This window comes from Mustela nigripes, chromosome X (genome assembly GCF_022355385.1).
Source record: "Mustela nigripes isolate SB6536 chromosome X, MUSNIG.SB6536, whole genome shotgun sequence".
Taxonomy (NCBI): Eukaryota; Metazoa; Chordata; class Mammalia; order Carnivora; family Mustelidae; genus Mustela; species Mustela nigripes.
The window spans coordinates 56,307,615-56,327,327 of record NC_081575.1 but is presented as its reverse complement, the minus strand read 5'-3'; the positions used below and the strand labels follow the sequence as shown (position 1 = coordinate 56,327,327).

Below are 19,713 nucleotides of genomic sequence, written 5' to 3'. Positions count from 1 at the left end.
TTTCTGCCCTCCTAGTTGTGTTTGCCTGCCTTCTCTCCAGGTGCAGGACAGTACCTTCTAGACTCTGTCCCAGCCAAGCCTGTTGATCTTTAAATCTCCAGGTTTTAAACCCTACTGGTTGATTGAACTCACAAAGTTCAGCCTCTCTTATTCTCTGAGCCATTGGCTTTAGAGAAACCTTCTTGTCCATTTCCTTGTGTGTTCCTCTCTGTCTCACCCTTCTCTAGACCACGGGTCCCTCTCCTCTGCAACTGCTAGGATCCATTTCTCCCCTAAACCACATCCCCATACTTCCCACCTTCTTTGATGTGGCCTTTTCTTTCCCTTTAATTATAGAAGTTGCTCTGTCAGTCTTCAGGACAATTTCTGGGGTATTTAGGATGATTTGATTGTTATCTATTTGTGTTAGTGGGATAAGGCGAGCCTAGAGTCTTCCTACTCTGCTGCCGTCTTCTTCTCTCCCTTTAAAAAGATTTTCAAGGGTGCCTGGGTGGCTTAGTTAGTTAAGCATCTGCCTTTGGTTTAGGTCATGATCCTGGGGTCCTGGGATTGAGCTCTGCATCAGGCTGCCTGCTAAGCAGGGAGTCTGCTTCTCCCTCTCCTGTTCCCCCTCCCCACTGCTCATGCTCTCTCTCTCTCTCTCTCTCTCTCTCAAATAAATAAATAAAACTTAAAATTAAAAAAAAATATTTAAAGGTTTTCAGTCTCTAGCTATCAAAAAAAAAAAAAAAGACCTTGGTAGTTTTATGTTAATGTGAAAGTGTGTGCTAACCACTCAAACTTGTTTTCTCTGCTTTCTGATGACCATCCATATTCTGGGGACTATATTTAGGATTTGAGATAGAGACGCTGGTATCAGAAAAATATTTTATTCTCTCATAATTTCATCCTGACCAGAGTTCCTAGAAGTGACACCAGCCACCTCAGAATGGAGTTTGCGAAAGTAGACAACTCGTTCAGCACATGAAGCTTGATAAGCTTGATTTCTTTTTTCCCTCTTTTACCCTGTATCTCTATGAACTTTGTCATTCGTTCTCACTCTACCACTTTTGTAGAGGGTCCCCAACACCACCCACGGGTTTGATGGTTAAGTAGGAAAGGCTTAGAAGACTCAACCTATAGTCACAGGCCTTATTACAGTGAAACACTGCAATGTAAAATAAGAAAAGGGAAAAGGCAAATGGGGCAAAGCTTATAAGAAACTAGGTACAGGCTTCTAAGGATCCTCTTCCAGTGGAGTCATATAAGATGTACTTAATTCCTCCTCTAATGGATTATGACAATACATATAAGATGTTGTCAGCCAAGGAGGCTCATTAAAGACTGAGCAGTCAAGGTTATTATTAGCAGCTGATCACCTAAACACAGTCTGTAGCATGTCCAGAATTCCATACTGGAAAGAAAGTAGCATAAACCATATTATTTCAACAAATGGTTTAGGCACAGTGCATCACTCTTATCATTCAGAGAATGTTTTCTATCATTGTAGGGAACTATATACCAGTGAAGTCCCCAGATGCCAATCAAGAGTCAGCTTTACAAGCAGCTTTTCTAATAATGGCAGTCTTGAACTACTATGTGAACACTTTCTGCACACTATTATATAACTATCTTTCATTAGCACATAGAGAATTTTGTATTTTCCTATCTTCTACCTCTGAGTATGGAAATTCTTCTCAGTAGGCATTCCTGGCTCTCCTCCTCACTGAAGCTGGTACGGCTCTCTGGTCAGTAGCCATTTTGATCACCTTCCATTCATCTTCTGTCCACCACTCAGTTGCCAGTCATTGCCCCCAAACGAAATTATGTGTGCTTCAAAGTCATAGCTCTGAACCAGTCTGGAATCAAATATCATACCTTACGGTTTGTTTGCCCAGCTTTAGTCCTTAAAGTAGTCTCAACTCAAGTATACCCAATTGGATATAAAACCTTGGTGAATTATAAGAACATTCCAACATTCTAGCTCTGGTCCATATATCTCATCCTAATAGACCTAGCAGTCTCCCAATAGCTAATAATGGCTCCTGATTTATCATTTTTAATTCTAACACTCTGTGCAACTTTCACGTGGATACATATTATAAATTACTTACTAGGAAAAAAATGGAAAACCAAGATTACTCTGTGTAGCATATAAAACTCAAAGAAGAACATACTAATCAATTTTCAGTAAGAAACTCATAATCCACCTGCAAAAGAATGTTTCTTAGGTCATTCACATTGTTTCTAAATTTCAGAGCTAGAATAATCTAACCCACTGTTTTTCAAGTTGCAGATCTCAACCTATTATTAGATAATGAAATAAGCATAGTGAATCTCAGGAGACATTTTATTAAAGAAATAAAATACAGGAGAACAGCAAATGTCAGAGTGTTCTGTACTTAATATGGGCAAATACTGTGAAAGTTTTGTTTCCATGGAGTGTGTGTGTGTGTGTGTGTGTGTGTGTGTGTGTGTAAGATAGGTCATAGGTCATAATGTAAATTTTTTCTGAGTCATGGTCAAAAAATATTTGAAAGCTGTTGATTTAGCCTAACCCCATTAGCTACATATAGAGGTCCAGAAAAGGGAAATCACTCAGTGATTTCATAGTACATAACTTATTGGTGGCTGTGTCTAGAGTCCTTTCCTACTTATGGGAGTAGAGCTATTGAATCCAAATGAAATTTATATTTTGTTAAACTGACCCTTAATATCAGGTAAAGAGAAAATGAATGTAAGTCTTTTTTAATATTTAAAATGACAAAGCAAGGGGGAAAATGCTACTTTCTGAGGTTAGGAGCAGCACAGTTAGGGGAATTTGACTAAGTCAAGGAAACTTGTATTATGAGATGTTAGGTCAGTAAAATCAAGAAACAAACTATAGATACTAGAATAATAGTGAGCAGGACCTGAGTAAAGGAGCAACTTAAGACATGTTTGATTTTTCTGTCTTATGATATGTCTTAACAAATCTAGACCCTCTTTCACAGTACCACACAAACCAGTCTAAAACCAAAGGAAAGCTAGATTAGAGGTCGAAGCAGCCTACCTACCCACCTCTACCAAAGCTCAGTCCTGTAGACATGACTGTAGGCCTCCTTCAGATAGGTAAACCAGACACAGAAATAGCTCTTGTTTCTATCTTTTTTATCTTTCATTAACATTGCCTGCAAACATTGCCAGTTATTTTTTTCACCTTAGCCTTTACTGATATACCAATTAGGCTGTACCATTTTTAAAATAAGGGTCATAAGAGGTGTTTCAGAGTAAAAGTACTTGCCCCAGTTAGAAATCCCATCATCTAAATGCCCAGTTCATAAGAGTCCAAGGTACCCATTCAAGCATTTAGGATACATACTGTTTTGAACCAGTGGTCTGTTGGAACTAAGCTATGGCTGTATGAAGTTACTAGTGAGATTATATTTGGAAGATTTTTTAAAAAGGATTTTGCTGTTTTTTAAAAAAAAAAAGTTTGGGAGCTCCTGGGTAGCTCAGTCAGTTAAATGTCTGACTCTTGATTTTGGGTCAGGTCATGATCTCAAGGTTGTAAGATTGAGCCCTACATTAGGGGGAGGGAGAGAGGTGGAGTCTGCTTGTCTCCTTCTCCCTCTACCCCTCCCTCTGCTCATGCTTTCTCTCTCTAAAATAAATAAATCTTTAAAAGGTTTGAAAATGTCTCTTAGATACTCTTTTGGAAATGAGCACATTTCCAACATTTCCAAGATTTCGTTACCTGCAGTTATTAAATTACTAATTCTGTGTTTTAAATCAGTGACATGAAGGAGTTATATTCCTTTTAAAGTCCTTAACTGATTAGTAACTTCAATATTTCATGTTCCTAAGGACTTAATCAAAACAGGATATGTATATATAACTATCATATGATCTCCCTGATATGAGGAAGTGGTGATGCAACATGGGGGCTTAAGTGGGTAGGAGAAGAATCAATGAAACAAGATGGGATTGGGGGGAGACAAACCATAAGTGACTCTTAATCTTACAAAACAAACTGAGGGTTGCTGGGGGGAGGGGGTTTGGGAGAAGGGGGGTGGGGTTATGGACATTGGGGAGGGTATGTGCTTTGGTGAGTGCTGATTCACAGACCTGTACCCCTGGGGATAAAAATACATGTTTATAAAAAATTAAAAAAAAAAACAGGATATGTAGTAAGAGTCCATTTCCCTTTAACATGGTGTCACGAGTATGGTAGTTGATCAGTTTTTTGATATTATTATGCCCTATTAGATACTTGAAAAAAATGTGGTTACAATTTTGATTTTCTTAGGACATGAAAAAAAAAAACTAGTTTTTAAAAAGAAGAAAATTATCCATTCCCTTTGTGTAGCTAATTATCAATTTTAAATTGAGAATATTATTCTAAAATTGGACATGACAACTAAGGCATTGAATTGTGATCCTTAAAAATATTTTAGCTACCATTTTGATTAGTATTATTATCTAAAGAACAAATTGACATAGGGCAATGACTTGAAGAGGAACAAAGAGAACATTAAAGTTATTAAACCATCAGGTCTCTGCTAGAATCTGTTTGGAGTTTAATAGTTTGTTTGAATTTCATAGGTTCTAGGTTTAAGAAAATTGCTTATCCACTGGGGCTGGCCACTTTAGGAGCAACTGTTTGCTACCCAGTTCAGTCAGTAATAATTGCAAAGGTAAGTTCCTTTGAAGTGATAGCTACATTTCAATATTTATTTAAACCCTTACAGTGACAATACTTAAATGTCCTAAGTATCTTCAACTTTAATTTTCAGAGAAATATAGTGAGCATCAGCTCTTACTTTGGCAAAATCGCATTCATTTCAGGATGGTAAATGCCATTCTTAATTACATGATCATCACATGCTGAAAGAAACTTGTGCACTTATTACATTCAACTTCCTCATTTTCTCATTTACTGATGAGAAAACTGTGGCCCAGGAAAGTTTCACAGTGACTGATTTGTCCAGGGTTCTATTTAGTTTCAGGTATCCTGCTTCCCTGTCCATTTCTCTTCTCAGTGTGTAATGTTGCCACTGAATCTTTTGGTTTGTTTAGAGTAATGCCTTAATGTTTTTTTAAATAAAATTCATTACTACTTGTCCTTAAATGATTTAAGCATTATAGAAAAGTATAGGAAAGAAAAAACAATTAACCACCTGGAATTTTTTTATCCAGAAAAATATCAGTGTTAACATTTGGTAGAATGTTGTTGAGACCTTTCTTTATGTGTATATAGAGATAGATAGATGGGTGAATAGGCAGATACAGTTTCATAATAACAGGATAACTTTGTAGTATGTATCTTAATTTTTTTAAAAGATTTTATTTATTGATTTGACAGGCAGAGATCACAAGCAGGCAGAGAGGCAGGCAGAGAGAGAGGAGGAAGCAGGCTCCCTGATGAGAAGAGAACCCAATGTGGGGCTCGATCCCAGGACCCTAGGATCATGACCTGAGCTGAAGGCATAGGCTTTAACCCACTGAGCCACCCAGGCGCCCCACATCTTTTTTTTAATTTTAAGAATAAAGTATTAAACTTAATTTTACTCTGACAGAAGGAAAATAAAGGAATTCCTGAACTTCAAATAAAAATTTCTATGATAAAAGATATTAGTATGATTTCCTGAAAGTTATTCTATGGTTAAATACTTATTGTTTCTGAAACTCCTAGAGACCCTTGCTTTTTCTTTGACTGGCATCACACAATGTCATGTGTAATAACTGATGGATTCTAATATATATATAACATGGATTCTTAACCTGAGATCAATGATAAACTTCAGAGTGACTCCACCACCCAAAACTATGAAAAATTTTATATATAGAATAGATGCCTTCTAATTTGATATTGTTGGGACCAGTAGTTACCAATTAATTAAAAATGTTAAAGTAGAAAGATTTAAAAAATCATGAATACAGACCTTAAATATTTTATTTCAAATTATAACGAATGTGTGTCTGGTTTTCTCTCTTTTGAAGTAGGTATTTTCTATGAGTATGGGTCTCCTAGTTGAAGATCCATAACATCTGTCTTATGGTTAGCCATTTATGTCTTCTGCTGTTTTCAGTTTAGATCTCCTTAAAATAGAATGAACACTGAAAACATTTTTAAAATAATATGAGTGCAGAATCCTCTTAAATTGTTATTATTTCTTCCAGCCTTTAACAGTTGACTTTGCCTACCTCTAATTTGAGTGATTATTTTAATTAATTATTAATTAATTAATTTAGGTAAGTCATTTTTTTTAGGCTTTACAAAGCATTTAACTTAATTTTCCTGTAGGCAACAGTTCTTTTCACACTCATATTTCATCCTATTATGTTATATTTTAATTTTTTAAGTTATAGTAAAATGGATATAGAGACTTAGAAATAAATACAACTGATTCTTGGTAAGTGTACAGATCACTTGTGAAAGACAATACTTAGACATATTTGAGAGTACCTACTATCGATGAATACTCAGCATTCTATGAACATTTATTTATTATACATTTTTAAGACATCTTTAGTTAATCAGACAAATCTCTTCAAAGGGTATCAGGTAAGAGCTTGTCTGCTATATGGGTATTTTTCTTAAGGAAAGGGCCCATACTTTTAGGAAATCCTCTGAGGTCTATGACATTAAAAAAAATCACAAAATGATAGTCCAGAAAGGTCTTTAAAAAATAGAAGTTACACTCCAGTTATTCACCATTTTGGAAATGTACTTCAAGATGGGATTACTTTTTGCTTTTTATGATTTTCCTCACACTGTTTTCATTATTAACTTACATAAAGAACCTCAAGTAATCTGTCTTTGAAAACTATAAAATATCTAGGAATAAACTTGTCAAATAATGTTCTAAGACATATTTATTTAAAACTACTAAACTTTACTGAAAGGCATTTTTACAACTTTAAATACATTTAGAGACCTATCTAGTTTCTAGATGAAAGGACTGAATATTGGAATATGGCATATATTCCCAAATTTAGAAGTTTAATTTGGTTCTTACAGAATTCCTGGATTTGTAGGGAGTATGACATTCATTCAACCAGTATATGTTGACCATATACCATGTACTGGTAACTGTGCTAGCATAGACAATAAAATAGACCCCCCCCCCCCAAAAAAACCCCAAGAGAACGTCCAAAAACAAATATATCAAGTATGTCTTTGTATACATTGTGGGATAGGGGGAGGGTATAAGTAAAGGTGGCATTTCAGATCAGTGTGTAAAGAAAGGATGGATTGGTTATTTTAGACATGTGTTGGAATAATTAGCTTTTTTGATAAACATCTTAGACCTTTACCAGTTACCATGCAAAAATAAATTCCAGGTGGACTAAAGATCATAAAATATAATACTGTAAAAATATTAGAAGAAAGAAGATAAATATTTCAGTGATGTTGAGATAGAAAAGGCCCTCTTAAAATCCAGAAGCCATCAAAAAAAAATTAATGCATTTTACTACATCAAAATAAATGTATTTCTTCTGATCACAATATAATATATACAAAGTTAATGGAAAATACAAAACTGGGAAAAATATTTGCAACATCTATAACAAAGGAATAAATAATGGCCTTTCTATATTAAGAACTCCTATAAATTGATAGGAAAAAGATAAATGTCCTCTAAGGAAATGAAGAAAGTAAAAAAAAAGAAAAAGAAAAGAAAATGAAGACAGTAATACACAAGCAATCCACAAAATAAGAAACATAAATGGTCTAATAAATGAAATATTCTTAACTTTATCAGCAATCAAATGCAAATTTAAAGATCATTTAGAGATTGGCTTTGAGTCTTTCACTTTGATAAAGATTTAAAAGACTCATAATAATACTGCTTCTGGTAAATGGGGTAGTAAAACATTTTTGTTGGGCGTATAAATTACTACATTATATCGCTGACTTTATGGAGGCAATGTGTCAATATTATAAAAAATTAAAATGCATATAATCTTTAATCCAGATATTTCACATCCAGGAAACACCACAAAGATGTGTGGTCCCAGTTTTATGTGTAAGAATGCTAATCACAGCATGCTTATAATTGTCCAAAAAAAAAAAATCCCATATTCCCCAACATAGGGAATTTATTAAACTAACTGTGGTATATTCATTGTGAATACTTACTATGTAGCTATTATAAAAGAAGCAGATCTACAGGTATATAAACTGATATGGAAACATCTCTGACAAATTGCTGAGTTTTTAAAATATCAATATGTATAGTGTGATCCTATTTGTATTTTGAAAAAAGGAAACAAGCTAAGTGTATATGTGTGTGGTTTATTTTAAAATTTAAGGGGGGCCTCGGTGGCTCAGTGGGTTAAAGCCTCTGCCTTTGGCTCCAGTCGTGGTCCCGGGGTCTGGGATCCAGACCGCGACTGGCTCTCTCCTTGGCAGGGAGCCTGCTTCCTCCTCTCTCCCTGCCTGCCTCTCTGCCTGCTTGTGATCTCTGTCTGTCAAATAAATAAATAAAATCTTAAAAAAAAATAAAAAATTTTAATTTAAAACATAATTGAGATTGTAGAGTATAATCTGTTCTCTAATCTTGTCTTTTCAATTTAGTGGTTCATCATGGAAATCCATATCAGTGCATATAAATCTAAAATCTACCTCATCCTTTTTGGTAGATCCAAATAGATATCAACATTCCATTTGTTCTAAAATATTGTCTGTATGTATCTAATGCACATATGAGAGGAAAATCTCAGGGACGATAGCCACACAGCTGTGACCAAAGTTACATTTTGGGGAGGAAGAAGACTTTATATTAGTGGATTGATTTATTTTTCTTAAGTGTAAGTATATACTTAGCAAAAAAAAAAAATTCTATTTTAAACAAGAAAGTCACAGTTTTAAAAAATTTTTAAGTTCATGTTTATAAAAAGTATAATCCTGAAAAGCTTCCAAAACCTCTTTAAAACTTGAAAAGTCATAGCTATTGAAATTACTTTAGCCATAGGGAACAAAAGGATGGGGAAAGAATAGAACGAAGGAATCAGGAGATTTTTAAAGGGAAAGAAATCTGAAAGTAACAGCAGCTTTAGGAAGTCACTCACCATCCTTGCCTCTGCTTTGGTGTGTTTGTAGTTCATTTTGTATTTTATGTTTCTACTAAAAGAGAATATTATTCTGTGGAGAAATGCATTAATACATTATGACAGGGGAAAGCACCATAAAAATTTGAACAAAAGTATTAACTTTGTAGCATCTTAGAATCTTATTTTCTTAGTTTATTATCTCAAGCTGTCTTTCCCAAACTTCTGTTAAATAGGCATAGTTTTAAATTCACATATTGCAGTGGGAATGCAAACTATACATTTTTAAGAATTTATTTTTCTAAGAGCAGTTTTAGGTTCACAACAAAATTAAGCAGAAGGTACAGAGATTTCCTGTGCACATATGCTTAGCATCCTCCATTATCCGTGTCTGTTTTCCACATCCCCCATTAGAATGGTACATTTGTTGCAATTGATAAGCCTACGTTGACACATCATCACCCAAATTCATAGTTTACTTTAGGATTCACTCTTGGTGTTGTCTCAGCTCTACATTTTTTAGCCTTTTACATGAGGCAAATGATCTTTCATATAAGATTGAAAAAAATGGGGTTTTCTGTTACATGATCTAAAGATTTATATCTTTATTATTGATTCTGACCTGAGTATTCACATAAAATTCCTGACATAATTTTTCTGATATTTGTTATTTTGACTTTTAAAAATACATCTTATTTGATTCATTTCTTGTTTTAATTAGGTAACTGGGGAAAAGGCATATACTGTAAGCCAGCAAATTTATGGAGCAGTTAAATCATTGCGGACAAAAAGCAACAAAGAAGAATCACTTCCTAAACCTAAAGAAAAATCTAAGGTAGAGTTTAAATGGACCAAAAAGGTAGACATTGAGTTTCATTGGTTGGGGTGAGGGATTGGCTTATAATAGGAGTCATTGACAGAGGTCAAGAAAATGAAAGGAGATGAAGGACATAGTATATTTGCATACTATACGTTTTTAGGATGTTTTATTGTTTTGGCAAAATGATTTACTTATGAAGGAAAAATCTTTTTGGTAAACAGCTAGGAAATTCTGCTACACTAGAAATACCTGAAAAAACAACTGACAGCCTGAAATACTCAGTTTCCTTGCCAGCAGAACTCAGCTCTGAAACAAAGACAAAATCAGAATCCACCTCAGGTTAGTTTGAAATAATTCAATTTTATTTTCATTCTTTTCCCAAGTAATTTTGTAGTATTATTAGGTATAGTTTGAACTTATGTAAGTGCTTTCTTTATAAATGTTTTTTCTTTCTCATATCTGTAGTCTATATATCTTTTTAGATTATGAGATACTGGTATACTTGGGACTTTTTCTAATTGCCATATTGTTCATAGTACCAATCTTTGCATATAGGAGTGTGAAGTAGCACTGGTGGGTTGGGTGAGTGAAGCATTTAATATCACTTTATAAATGTGAGCTTTGCAATTAGGTGGCGGAAAGTGTGCCTTTCTAGGTTCTATAGTGTGAGTCATATCTACATAGAAGAAATATTATCTTTCCATTTCTTGTGCTATTTACCCCTATCAGTCTTAGTTTCCACCATCACTTATATTTAGTTTAGCTACTAGGAGAACATTCAGCATGAAATAATAAAATAACACCAATAATAATACTAATAACTTTTTTTTAATATTAGATACTGGCAGTTTGTACTTTATGAGACCAAATAGTGACAGTTGTACTTTCTAGGCAAATATTCCCATAGTTTTATTGTAATCATTGAGAAGATAACAGTGTTTAATACCATTTTAGGAGTGTATTCACAGAAACTCAGCAGTCACTAGGTTACACAGGATTATCTGTCTGTACAATGTGAATGGTACTACCCATTGTTTTACTGCAAAGGAAATAAGACCAATTCAGAGATAAGGAAGTAGAAAATAATGATAATATCTGCCCTTTACAGAGCGCTACTGTGGTATTAAGAATTATAAATACGCCTAGTCCTTGGGCCGGGCCCTGCCCAGCCAGCCCCTCTGCACACCCGCCTTCCTCCCACCCCCTCCCTGCACCCTCAGCCTAGCACCCAGGATGCGTCCCAACCTCCAGCCTGGAGGGGGACCAGGCAGGGCTCCGCGCCAGGCCTGGGCCCACTGTGGGTGTGAGAGCAGCTGTGCCATGCAACTCACCCCTCCCCCCCACTACCCCCAGGACTCCAGCCGGGCTCCCTGGTGGGTATTTTATGTTCAGCAATAAAGGTTCTGCCCCGTCGAAAAAAAAAAGAGTTATAAATATATCCTGTGTTATTCAATTCTCACCCAAAAGGCAAAACAAAACAAACAACTCTTCTGCATATGTAATTATAATCATTGCACAATGAACAGCTTGAGACTCAGGAAGCTTAAGTAACTTGCTCAAAGTCATGAGGAGTAGAGATGTATTCATAGCCTAGCTTTTTCAAATACCAAAGTCCAAGCTCTTTCTATTGTATATAGGTTACCTATATACAATATAGATATCTGATATATACAGTATATCTATATACAATATATATACACTATATATACAATATCTGTATACAATATATATAACTAGGTAGGTTAAAATCAGAGTTTAGTCTCTAATTTCTCCCCTATTTTAATTTTTACAAAACCTGTCACTGATTAACAAACCTGGTAGGAGTTTTACAGTGTTCTCCTGTCACCTCTCATTTCTAATATGATGGTTTACAGTATTTACTTTTTTATTATTTATTTTCAATTCTGGTACAGTTAGCATACAGTGTTGTATTAGTTTCAGGTGTACAACACAGTGATTCAGCTCTGCCATAGAACACCCTGTGCTCATCAAAACAAGTATACTCCTTAATCCCGAACAGCTCTTTCACCAATCCCTCACCAACCTCCCCTCTGGTAACCATCAGTTTGTCCTCAGGAGTTAAGAGTCTGTTTCCTGGCTTGTCCCTCTTTTTCTATTTTCTTTTTTTTTCTTGCATCCATGCAGATATAGATAGATTAGATAGATTATATGTAAAGGAGATGTGTGTGTATGTGTATATATGTGTGTGTATCGATGGACATTTGGGCTATTTTCATGTTTTGACTGCCACTGATAATGCTGTTAAAAACATTGTGGTGAAAAAAAAAAAGAAAAGAAAAAAAAACCATTGTGGTGCATGTACCCCTTCAAATCTGTACTTTTGTATTCTTTGGGCTAATACCTAGTAGTGGTATTTGTATTGGTAGGTAAATTCCTAGTAGTGCAATTGCTGGGTTGTGGGTAGCTCTGTTTTTAATTTGGTGAGGAACCTCCATACTATTTTCCAGAATGGCTGCATCAGTTTGGATTCCCACCAATAATGTAACATGGTTCCACCTTTTCCACATCCTTGCCGACATCTGTTGTTTCCTTGTTCTTAAAGTTAGTGATTCTGACAGGTCTGAAGTAGTACTTCATTGTGTTTTGATTTGTATTTCCCTGATGATGAGTGATGTTGAGTATCTTTTCATGTGCCTGTTAGCCATCTGTATGTCTTCTTTGGAAACATGTTTATTCATGTCTTCTGCCCATTTCTTAACTGTGTTGTTTGTTTTTTGGGTGTTGAGTTGGCTATTTCTTTATAGATTTTGGATACTAAACTTTCATCGGGTATGTTATTTGCAGCTATCTTCTCTGATTCTGAAGGCTGCATTTTAGTTTTCGTGATTGTTTCCTTTGCTGTGCAGAAGTTTTTTATCTTGAGGAAGTCCCTGTAGTTCATTTCTGCTTTTGTTTCCCTTGCCTCTGGAGATGTGTCTGATAATAAGTTACTACAGCCAGGTCAAAGAGGTTTCTGCTGTGTTCTCCTCTAGGAATTTGATGGTTTTCTGTCTTAGGTTTAGGTCTTTATTTCGGGTTTATTTTTATGTATGGTGTAAGAAACTAGTCCTGTCATTCTTCTGCATATGGCTGCCCAGTTTTCCCAGCATCACTTCTTGAAGAGACTTTTTTTTTTTTTTTGAGTGGGAACACTAGCAGGGAGGAAGGGGAAGGGGAAAAGGAGAGAGAGAATCTTAAGCAGGGCCTACACATGGAGCCTGACACAGGGCTTGATACCATGACCCCGAGATCATGACCTGCGCCAAAATCAAGAGTTGGACACCCAACTAACTGAGCCACCCAGGCACCCCGAGACTTTTTTCCATTGGATATTCTTGCTTTGTCAAGATTAATTGACCATATAGTTGTTGGTCCATTTCTTGGTTTTCTTTTCTGTTCCACTGATCTTCAGATCTGTTTTTGTGTCAGTACCATACTGTCTTGATGACTACAACTTTGTAATATAGTTTAAAGTCTGGAATTATGAGGTCTCCAGCTTTGCTCTTCTTTTTCAGGATTGCTTTTGCTGTTTTGAGTGTTTTGTGTTTCCGTACAAATTTTAGGATTATTTGTTCTAGCTCTGTGAAAAATACTGGTGGTGTTTTGATAGGGATTGCCTTAAATGTGCAGATTGCTTTCAGTACTATAGATATTTTTAAAATGTTTGTTCTTCAAGTCCTTGAGCATGGAATGTTTTTCCACTTCTTTCTCTCCTTTTCAGTTCTTTCATAAGTGTTCTGTAGTTTTCAGGGTATTTTTTACCTCTTTGGTTAGGTTTATTCCTAGGAATCTTACGGTTTTTGTTGCAATTATAAGTGGGACTGATTGCTTTATTTGTCTTTCTGCTGCTTCATAATTGGATTACAGAAATGCAGCAGATTTCTGTACATTGATTTTATAATGTGTCATTGCTGAATTGATGTATTAGTTCTACTAATATTTTGGTGGAATCTTTTGGGTTTTCTGCACAGAGTGTCATGTCCTCTGCAAATAGTGAAAGTTTGACTCTTCTTTGCCGATTTGAATGCTTTTTATTTCTTTTTGTTTTCTGACTGCTGAGGCTGACTTCCAGTAACTATGTTAAATAGCAATTGTGAGACTGGACATTTCTGTCTCCTGACTGTAAAGGAAAAGCTCTCAGTATTTCCCTACTGACGATGATATTGGCTGTGGGTCTTTTGTATACTGCTTTTATGATACTGAAGTATGTTGCCCCCTTCCTACATGGTAGAGGGTTTTTATCAAAAATTGATTCTGCATTTTGTGAAATGCTTTTTCTACATCTATTGAGAAGATCATATGGTTCTTATCCTTTCTTTTATTAAAGTGGTATATTGCATTGATTGTTTTGCTATTGTTGAACACCCCTGAAGCCTAGAAATAAATCCCACATGATTGTGGTGAATAATTCTTTTAATATACTGCTGAATGTGAATTGCTAGCATCTTATTGAGAATTTCTGCATCCATGTTCATCAGGAATATTGGCGGTAATTCTCCTTTTTGGTGGGGTCTTTGTCTGGTTTTGGAATCAAGGAAATGCTGGCCTTGTAGAATGTTTGGAAGTATTCCTTCCATTTCTGCTTTTTTGGAATGGTTTGAGAAGAATATATATTAACTCTACTTTAAATATCTGGTATAAATCTGCTGGGAAGACATCTGGCTCTGCATTTTGTTTGCTGGGAAACTTCTGATTGCTGATTCAGTTTGTTTGCTGGCTATGAGTCTGTTCAAATTTTCTAATTGTTCTTGTTTCAGTTTTGGTATTTTGTATGTTTCTAATTATTTGTTCATGTCTTCCAGATTTCCCAGATTTCCCAGATGTCGTGTTGGCATATAATTTTTCATTACTCTCTTGAAATTGTTTATATTTTTTGTGTTGGTTGTGATCTCTCCTCCCTCATTCATGATTTTGTTTATTTCAGTCATTTTCTTTTTTCTTTTTGATAAGTCTGGCTACAGTTTATCAATGTTATTACTTCTTTCAAAGTACCAGGTCTTAGTTTCATTGATCTGTATAACGTTTATTTATCAGAATAATGTTTATTTCTGGTCTAATCTTTATTATTTCCCTTCTTCTTCTGGCTTTGAGTTATTTGCTGTTCCTTTCCTAGCCCCTTTATGTATAAGATTAGGTTATACATTTGAGAATTTTGTTCCTTCCTTAGGTAGGCCTGTATTGCTATATTATACTTCCCTCTTAGGACCACCTTTACTGCATCTGAAATGTTTTGGGCTGTCGTGTTTTCATTTTTTAAATTTCACCTTTAATTTCCTGGCTAAGCCATTCTTTAATAGGATGTTCTTTAACCTTGATGTATTTGTTGTCTTTCCAAATTTTTTCTCGTGATTGACTTCAAGTTTCATTGTGTTGTGTTCTGAAGCTATGCATGGTGTGATCTCAATCTTTTTGTACTTGTTGAAGCCTGATTTTTGATCCAGTGTGTGATCTGTTCTGGAAAATATTCTGTGTATACTTGAAAAGAATTTGTGTATTTTGCTGCTTTAGGATGAAATGTTCTGAATATATCTGTTTAGCCCATCAGTCTAGTGTTTCATTCAGAACCATTGTTTCCTTATTGATTTTCTTCTTAGGTGATCAGTCCATTGCTGTAAGTGGAGTGTTAATGTCCCCAGCTATTAATATTTTATTATCAGTGAGATTCGGTGTTTTTGTTATTAATTGATTTAAATATTTGCATGCTTTCTATTTGGAGGTATAAATATTTATAATAGTTAGATCTTCTTGATGGATAGACCCTTTAATTTTGATATAATACCCTTCTTCTTGTTACAGTCTGTGCTTTAAAATCTAGTTTGTCTGATAAATGTATGGCTATTCTGGCTTTCTTTTGACATCGATTAACATAAGAGATAGTTCTTCATTCCTTTATTTTCATTTTTTTTTAAATTTTTTATTTCTTTTCAGCGTAACAGTATTATTGTTTTTGCACTAAACCCAGTGCTCCATGCAATCCGTGCCCTCTCTAATACCCACCACCTGGTTCCCCCAACCTCCCACCCCCTGCCCCTTCAAAATCCTGAGATTGTTTTTCAGAGTCCATAGTCTCTCATGGTTCATCTCCCCTTCTAATTTCCCTCAACTCCCTTCTCCTCTCCATCTCCCCTTGTCCTCCATGCTATTTTTTATGCTCCACAAATAAGTGAAACCATATGATAATTGACTCTCTCTGCTTGACTTATTTCACTCAGCATAATCTCTTCCAGTCCCATCTTTGTTGCTACAAAAGTTGGGTATTCATCCTTTCTGATGGACACATAATACTCCATAGTGTGTATGGACCCCATCTTCCTTATCCATTCGTCCGTTGAAGGGCATCTTGGTTCTTTCCACAGTTTGGAAACCGTGGCCATTGCTGCTATAAACATTGGGGTACAGATGGCCCTTCTTTTCATTACATCTGAATCTTTGGGGTAAATACTCAGTAGTGCAACTGTAGAATCATAGGGAAGCTCTATTTTTAATTTCTTGAGGAATGTCCACACTGTTACAAAGTGGCTGCAGCAACTTGCATTTCCACCAGCAGTGGAGGAGGGTTCCCCTTTCTCCACATCCTCTCCAACACATGTTGTTTCCTATCTTGCTAATTTTGGCCATTCTAACTGGTGTAAGGTTGTATCTCAGTGTAGTTTTGATTTGAATCTCCCTGATGGCTAGTGATGATGAACATTTTTTCATGTATCTGATAGCCATTTTTATGTCTTCATTGGAGAAGTGTCTGTTCATATCTCATTGTGGTTTTGATTTGTATTTCCCTGATGCCGAGTGATATGGAGCACTTTTTCATGTGTCTGTTGGCCATCTGGATGTCTTCTTTGCAGAAATGTCTGTTCATGTCTTCTGCCCATTTCTTGATTGGATTATTTGTTCTTGGGGTGTTGAGTTTGCTAAGTTCTTTATAGATTTTGGACACTAGCCCTTTATCTGATATGTCGTTTGCAAATATCTTCTCCCATTCTGTGAGTTGTCTTTTGGTTTTGTTAGCTGTTTCCTTTGCTGTGCAAAAGCCTTTGATCTTGACGAAGTCCCAATAGTTCATTTTTGCCCTTGTTTCTCTTGCCTTTGGCGATGTTCCTAGGAAGATGTTGCTGTGGCTGAGGTCAAAGAGGTTGCTATCTGTGTTCTCTTCAAGGATTCTGATGGATTCTTTTCTCACATTGAGGTCCTTCATCCATTTTGATTCTATTTTTCTGTGTGGTGTAAGGAAATGGTCCAATTTCATTTCTCTGCATGTGGCTGTCCTATTTTCCCAACACCATTTATTGAAGAGGCTGTCCTTTTTCCATTGGACATTCTTTCCTGCTTTGTTGAAGATTAGTTGACCATAGAGTTGAGGGTCTATTTCTGGGCTCTCTATTCTGTTCCATTGATCCATGTGTCTGTTTTTGTGCCAGTACCATGCTGTCTTGATGATGACAGCTTTGTAATAGAGGTTGAAGTCCGGAATTGTGATGCCACCAATTTTGGCTTTCTTTTTCAATATTCCTTTGGCTATTCGAGGTCTTTTCTGGTTCCATATAAAGTTTAGAATTATTTGTTCCATTTCTTTGAAGCAAATGGATCGTACTTTGATAGGAATTGCATTAAATGTGTACGTTCCTTTAGGTAGCATAGACGTTTTCACAATATTTATTCTTCCTATCCAGGAGCATGGAATATTTTTCCATTTCTTTGTGTCTTCCTCAATTTCTTTCATGAGTACTTTCTAGTTTTCTGAGTATACATTCTTAGCCTCTTTGGTTAGGTTTATTCCTAGGTATTTTATAGTTTTGGGTGCAGTTGTAAATGGGATTGACCCCTTAAGTTCTCTTTCTTCTGTCTTGTTGCTGGTGTAGAGATATGCAACTGATTTCTGTGCATTGATTTTATATCCTGACACTTCACTGAATTCCTGTACAGGTTCTAGCAGTTTTGGAGTGGAGTCTTTTGAGTTTTCCACATAAAGTATCATATCATCTGTGAAGAGTGATAGTTTGACTTCTTCTTTGCTGATTTGGATGATTTAATTTCCTTTTGTTGTCTGATTGCTGAGGCTAGGACTTCTAGTACTATGTTGAATAGCAGTGGTGATAATGGACATCCCTGCCGTGTTCCTGACCTTAGCGGAAAAGCTTTCAATTTTTCTCCATTGAGAATGATATTTGCAGTGGGTATTTCATAGATGGCTTTGATAATATTGAGGTATGTGCCCACTATGCCTACACTTAAAAGAGTTTTCATCAGGAAGGGATGCTGTACTTTGTCAAATGCTTTTTCAGCATTGATTGAGAGTATCATATGGTTCTTGTTCTTTCTTTTATTAATGTGTTGTATCACATTGATTGATTTGCAAATGTTCAACTAACCTTGCAGCCCTGGAATAAATCCCACTTGGTAGTGGTGAATAATCCTTTTAATGTACCGTTGAATCCTATTGACTAGTATCTTGGTGAGAATTTTTGCATCTGTGTTCATCAAGGATATTGGTTTGTAGTTCTCTCTCTCTTTTTTAAATATTATTTTATTTATTTTAAGCATAACAGTATTCATTATTTTTTCACCACCCCCAGTGCTCCATGCAATCCATGCCCTCTATAATACCCAGCACCTGGTACCCCAACTTCCCACCCCCGCCACTTCAAACCCCTCAGATTGTTTTTCAGAGTCCATAGTCTCTCATGATTCCCCTCCCATTCCAATTTACCCCAACTCTCTTCTCCTCTCTAACTCCCCATGTCTTCCATGCTATTTGTCATGCTCCACAAATAAGTGAAACCATATGATAATTGATTCTCTCTGCTTGACTTATTTCACTCAGCATAATGTCTTTGAGTCATGTCCATGTAGTTCTTTTTTTTGATGGGATCCTTTTCTGGTTTGGGGATCAAGGCGATGCTGGCCTAATAAAATGAATTTGGAAGTTTTCCTTCCATTTCTATTTTTTGGAACAGTTTCAGGAGAATAGGAATTAGTTCTTTAAATGTTTGGTAGAATTACCCCAGGAAACCGTCTGGCCCTGGGTTTTTGTTTGTTTGGAGACTTTTGATGACTGGTTCAATCTCCTTACTGGTTATGGGTCTGTTCAGGCTTTCTATTTCTTCCTGGTTCAGTTGTGGTAGTTTATATGTCTCTAGGAGTGCATCCATTTCTTCCAGATTGTCCAGTTTGTTGGCGTAGAGTAGCTCATAGTATGTTCTTATAATTGTCTGTATTTCTTTGGTGTTAGTTCTGATCTCTCCTCTTTCATTCATGATTTTATTTATTTGGGTCCTTTCTCTTTTCTTTTTGATGATTCTGGGCAGGGGTTTATCAATCTTATTAATTCTTTCAAAAAACCAGCTCCTAGTTTCGTTGATTTGTTCTCTTGTTTTTTTGGTTTCTATTTCATTGGTTTCTGCTCTGATCTTTATGATTTCTCTTCTCCTGCTGGGTTTAGGCTTTCTTTCTTCTTCTTTCTCCAGCTCCTTAGGTGGAGGATTAGGTTGTGTACCTGAGACCTTTCTTGTTTCTTGAGACAGGCTTGAACCACTATATATTTTCCTCTCAGGACTTGAACCACTATATATTTTCCTCTCAAGAGTGCCTTTGTTGTGTCCCACAGATTTTGAACTGTTGTGTTTTCATTAGCATTTGTTTCCATGAATTTTTTCAATTCTTCTTTAATTTCTTGGTTGACCCTTTCATTCTTTAGAAGGGTGCTGTTTAGTCTCCATGTATTTGGGTTCTTTCCAAATTTCCTCTTGTGATTGATTTCTAGCTTCAGAGCATTGTGGTCTGAACATATGCAGGGAATGATGCCAATCTTTTGATACCTGTTGAGGCCTGATTTAGGACCGAGGATGTGATCTATTCTGGAGAATGTTCCATGTGCACTAGAG

At 35.8% G+C, this 19,713-nt stretch overlaps 1 protein-coding gene across 1 annotated transcript in view; it reads left to right on the top strand.

Moving 5' to 3' along the window:
* Positions 1-19,713, top strand: part of APOOL (apolipoprotein O like) — a 61,243-nt gene that overhangs the window by 16,074 nt on the left and 25,456 nt on the right. The window contains exons 5-7 of the mRNA XM_059385217.1: positions 4,564-4,655; positions 9,737-9,850; positions 10,057-10,174. Of these exons, the coding sequence (XP_059241200.1) occupies positions 4,564-4,655; positions 9,737-9,850; positions 10,057-10,174 (324 nt within the window). The remainder of the gene's footprint in view (positions 1-4,563; positions 4,656-9,736; positions 9,851-10,056; positions 10,175-19,713) is intronic.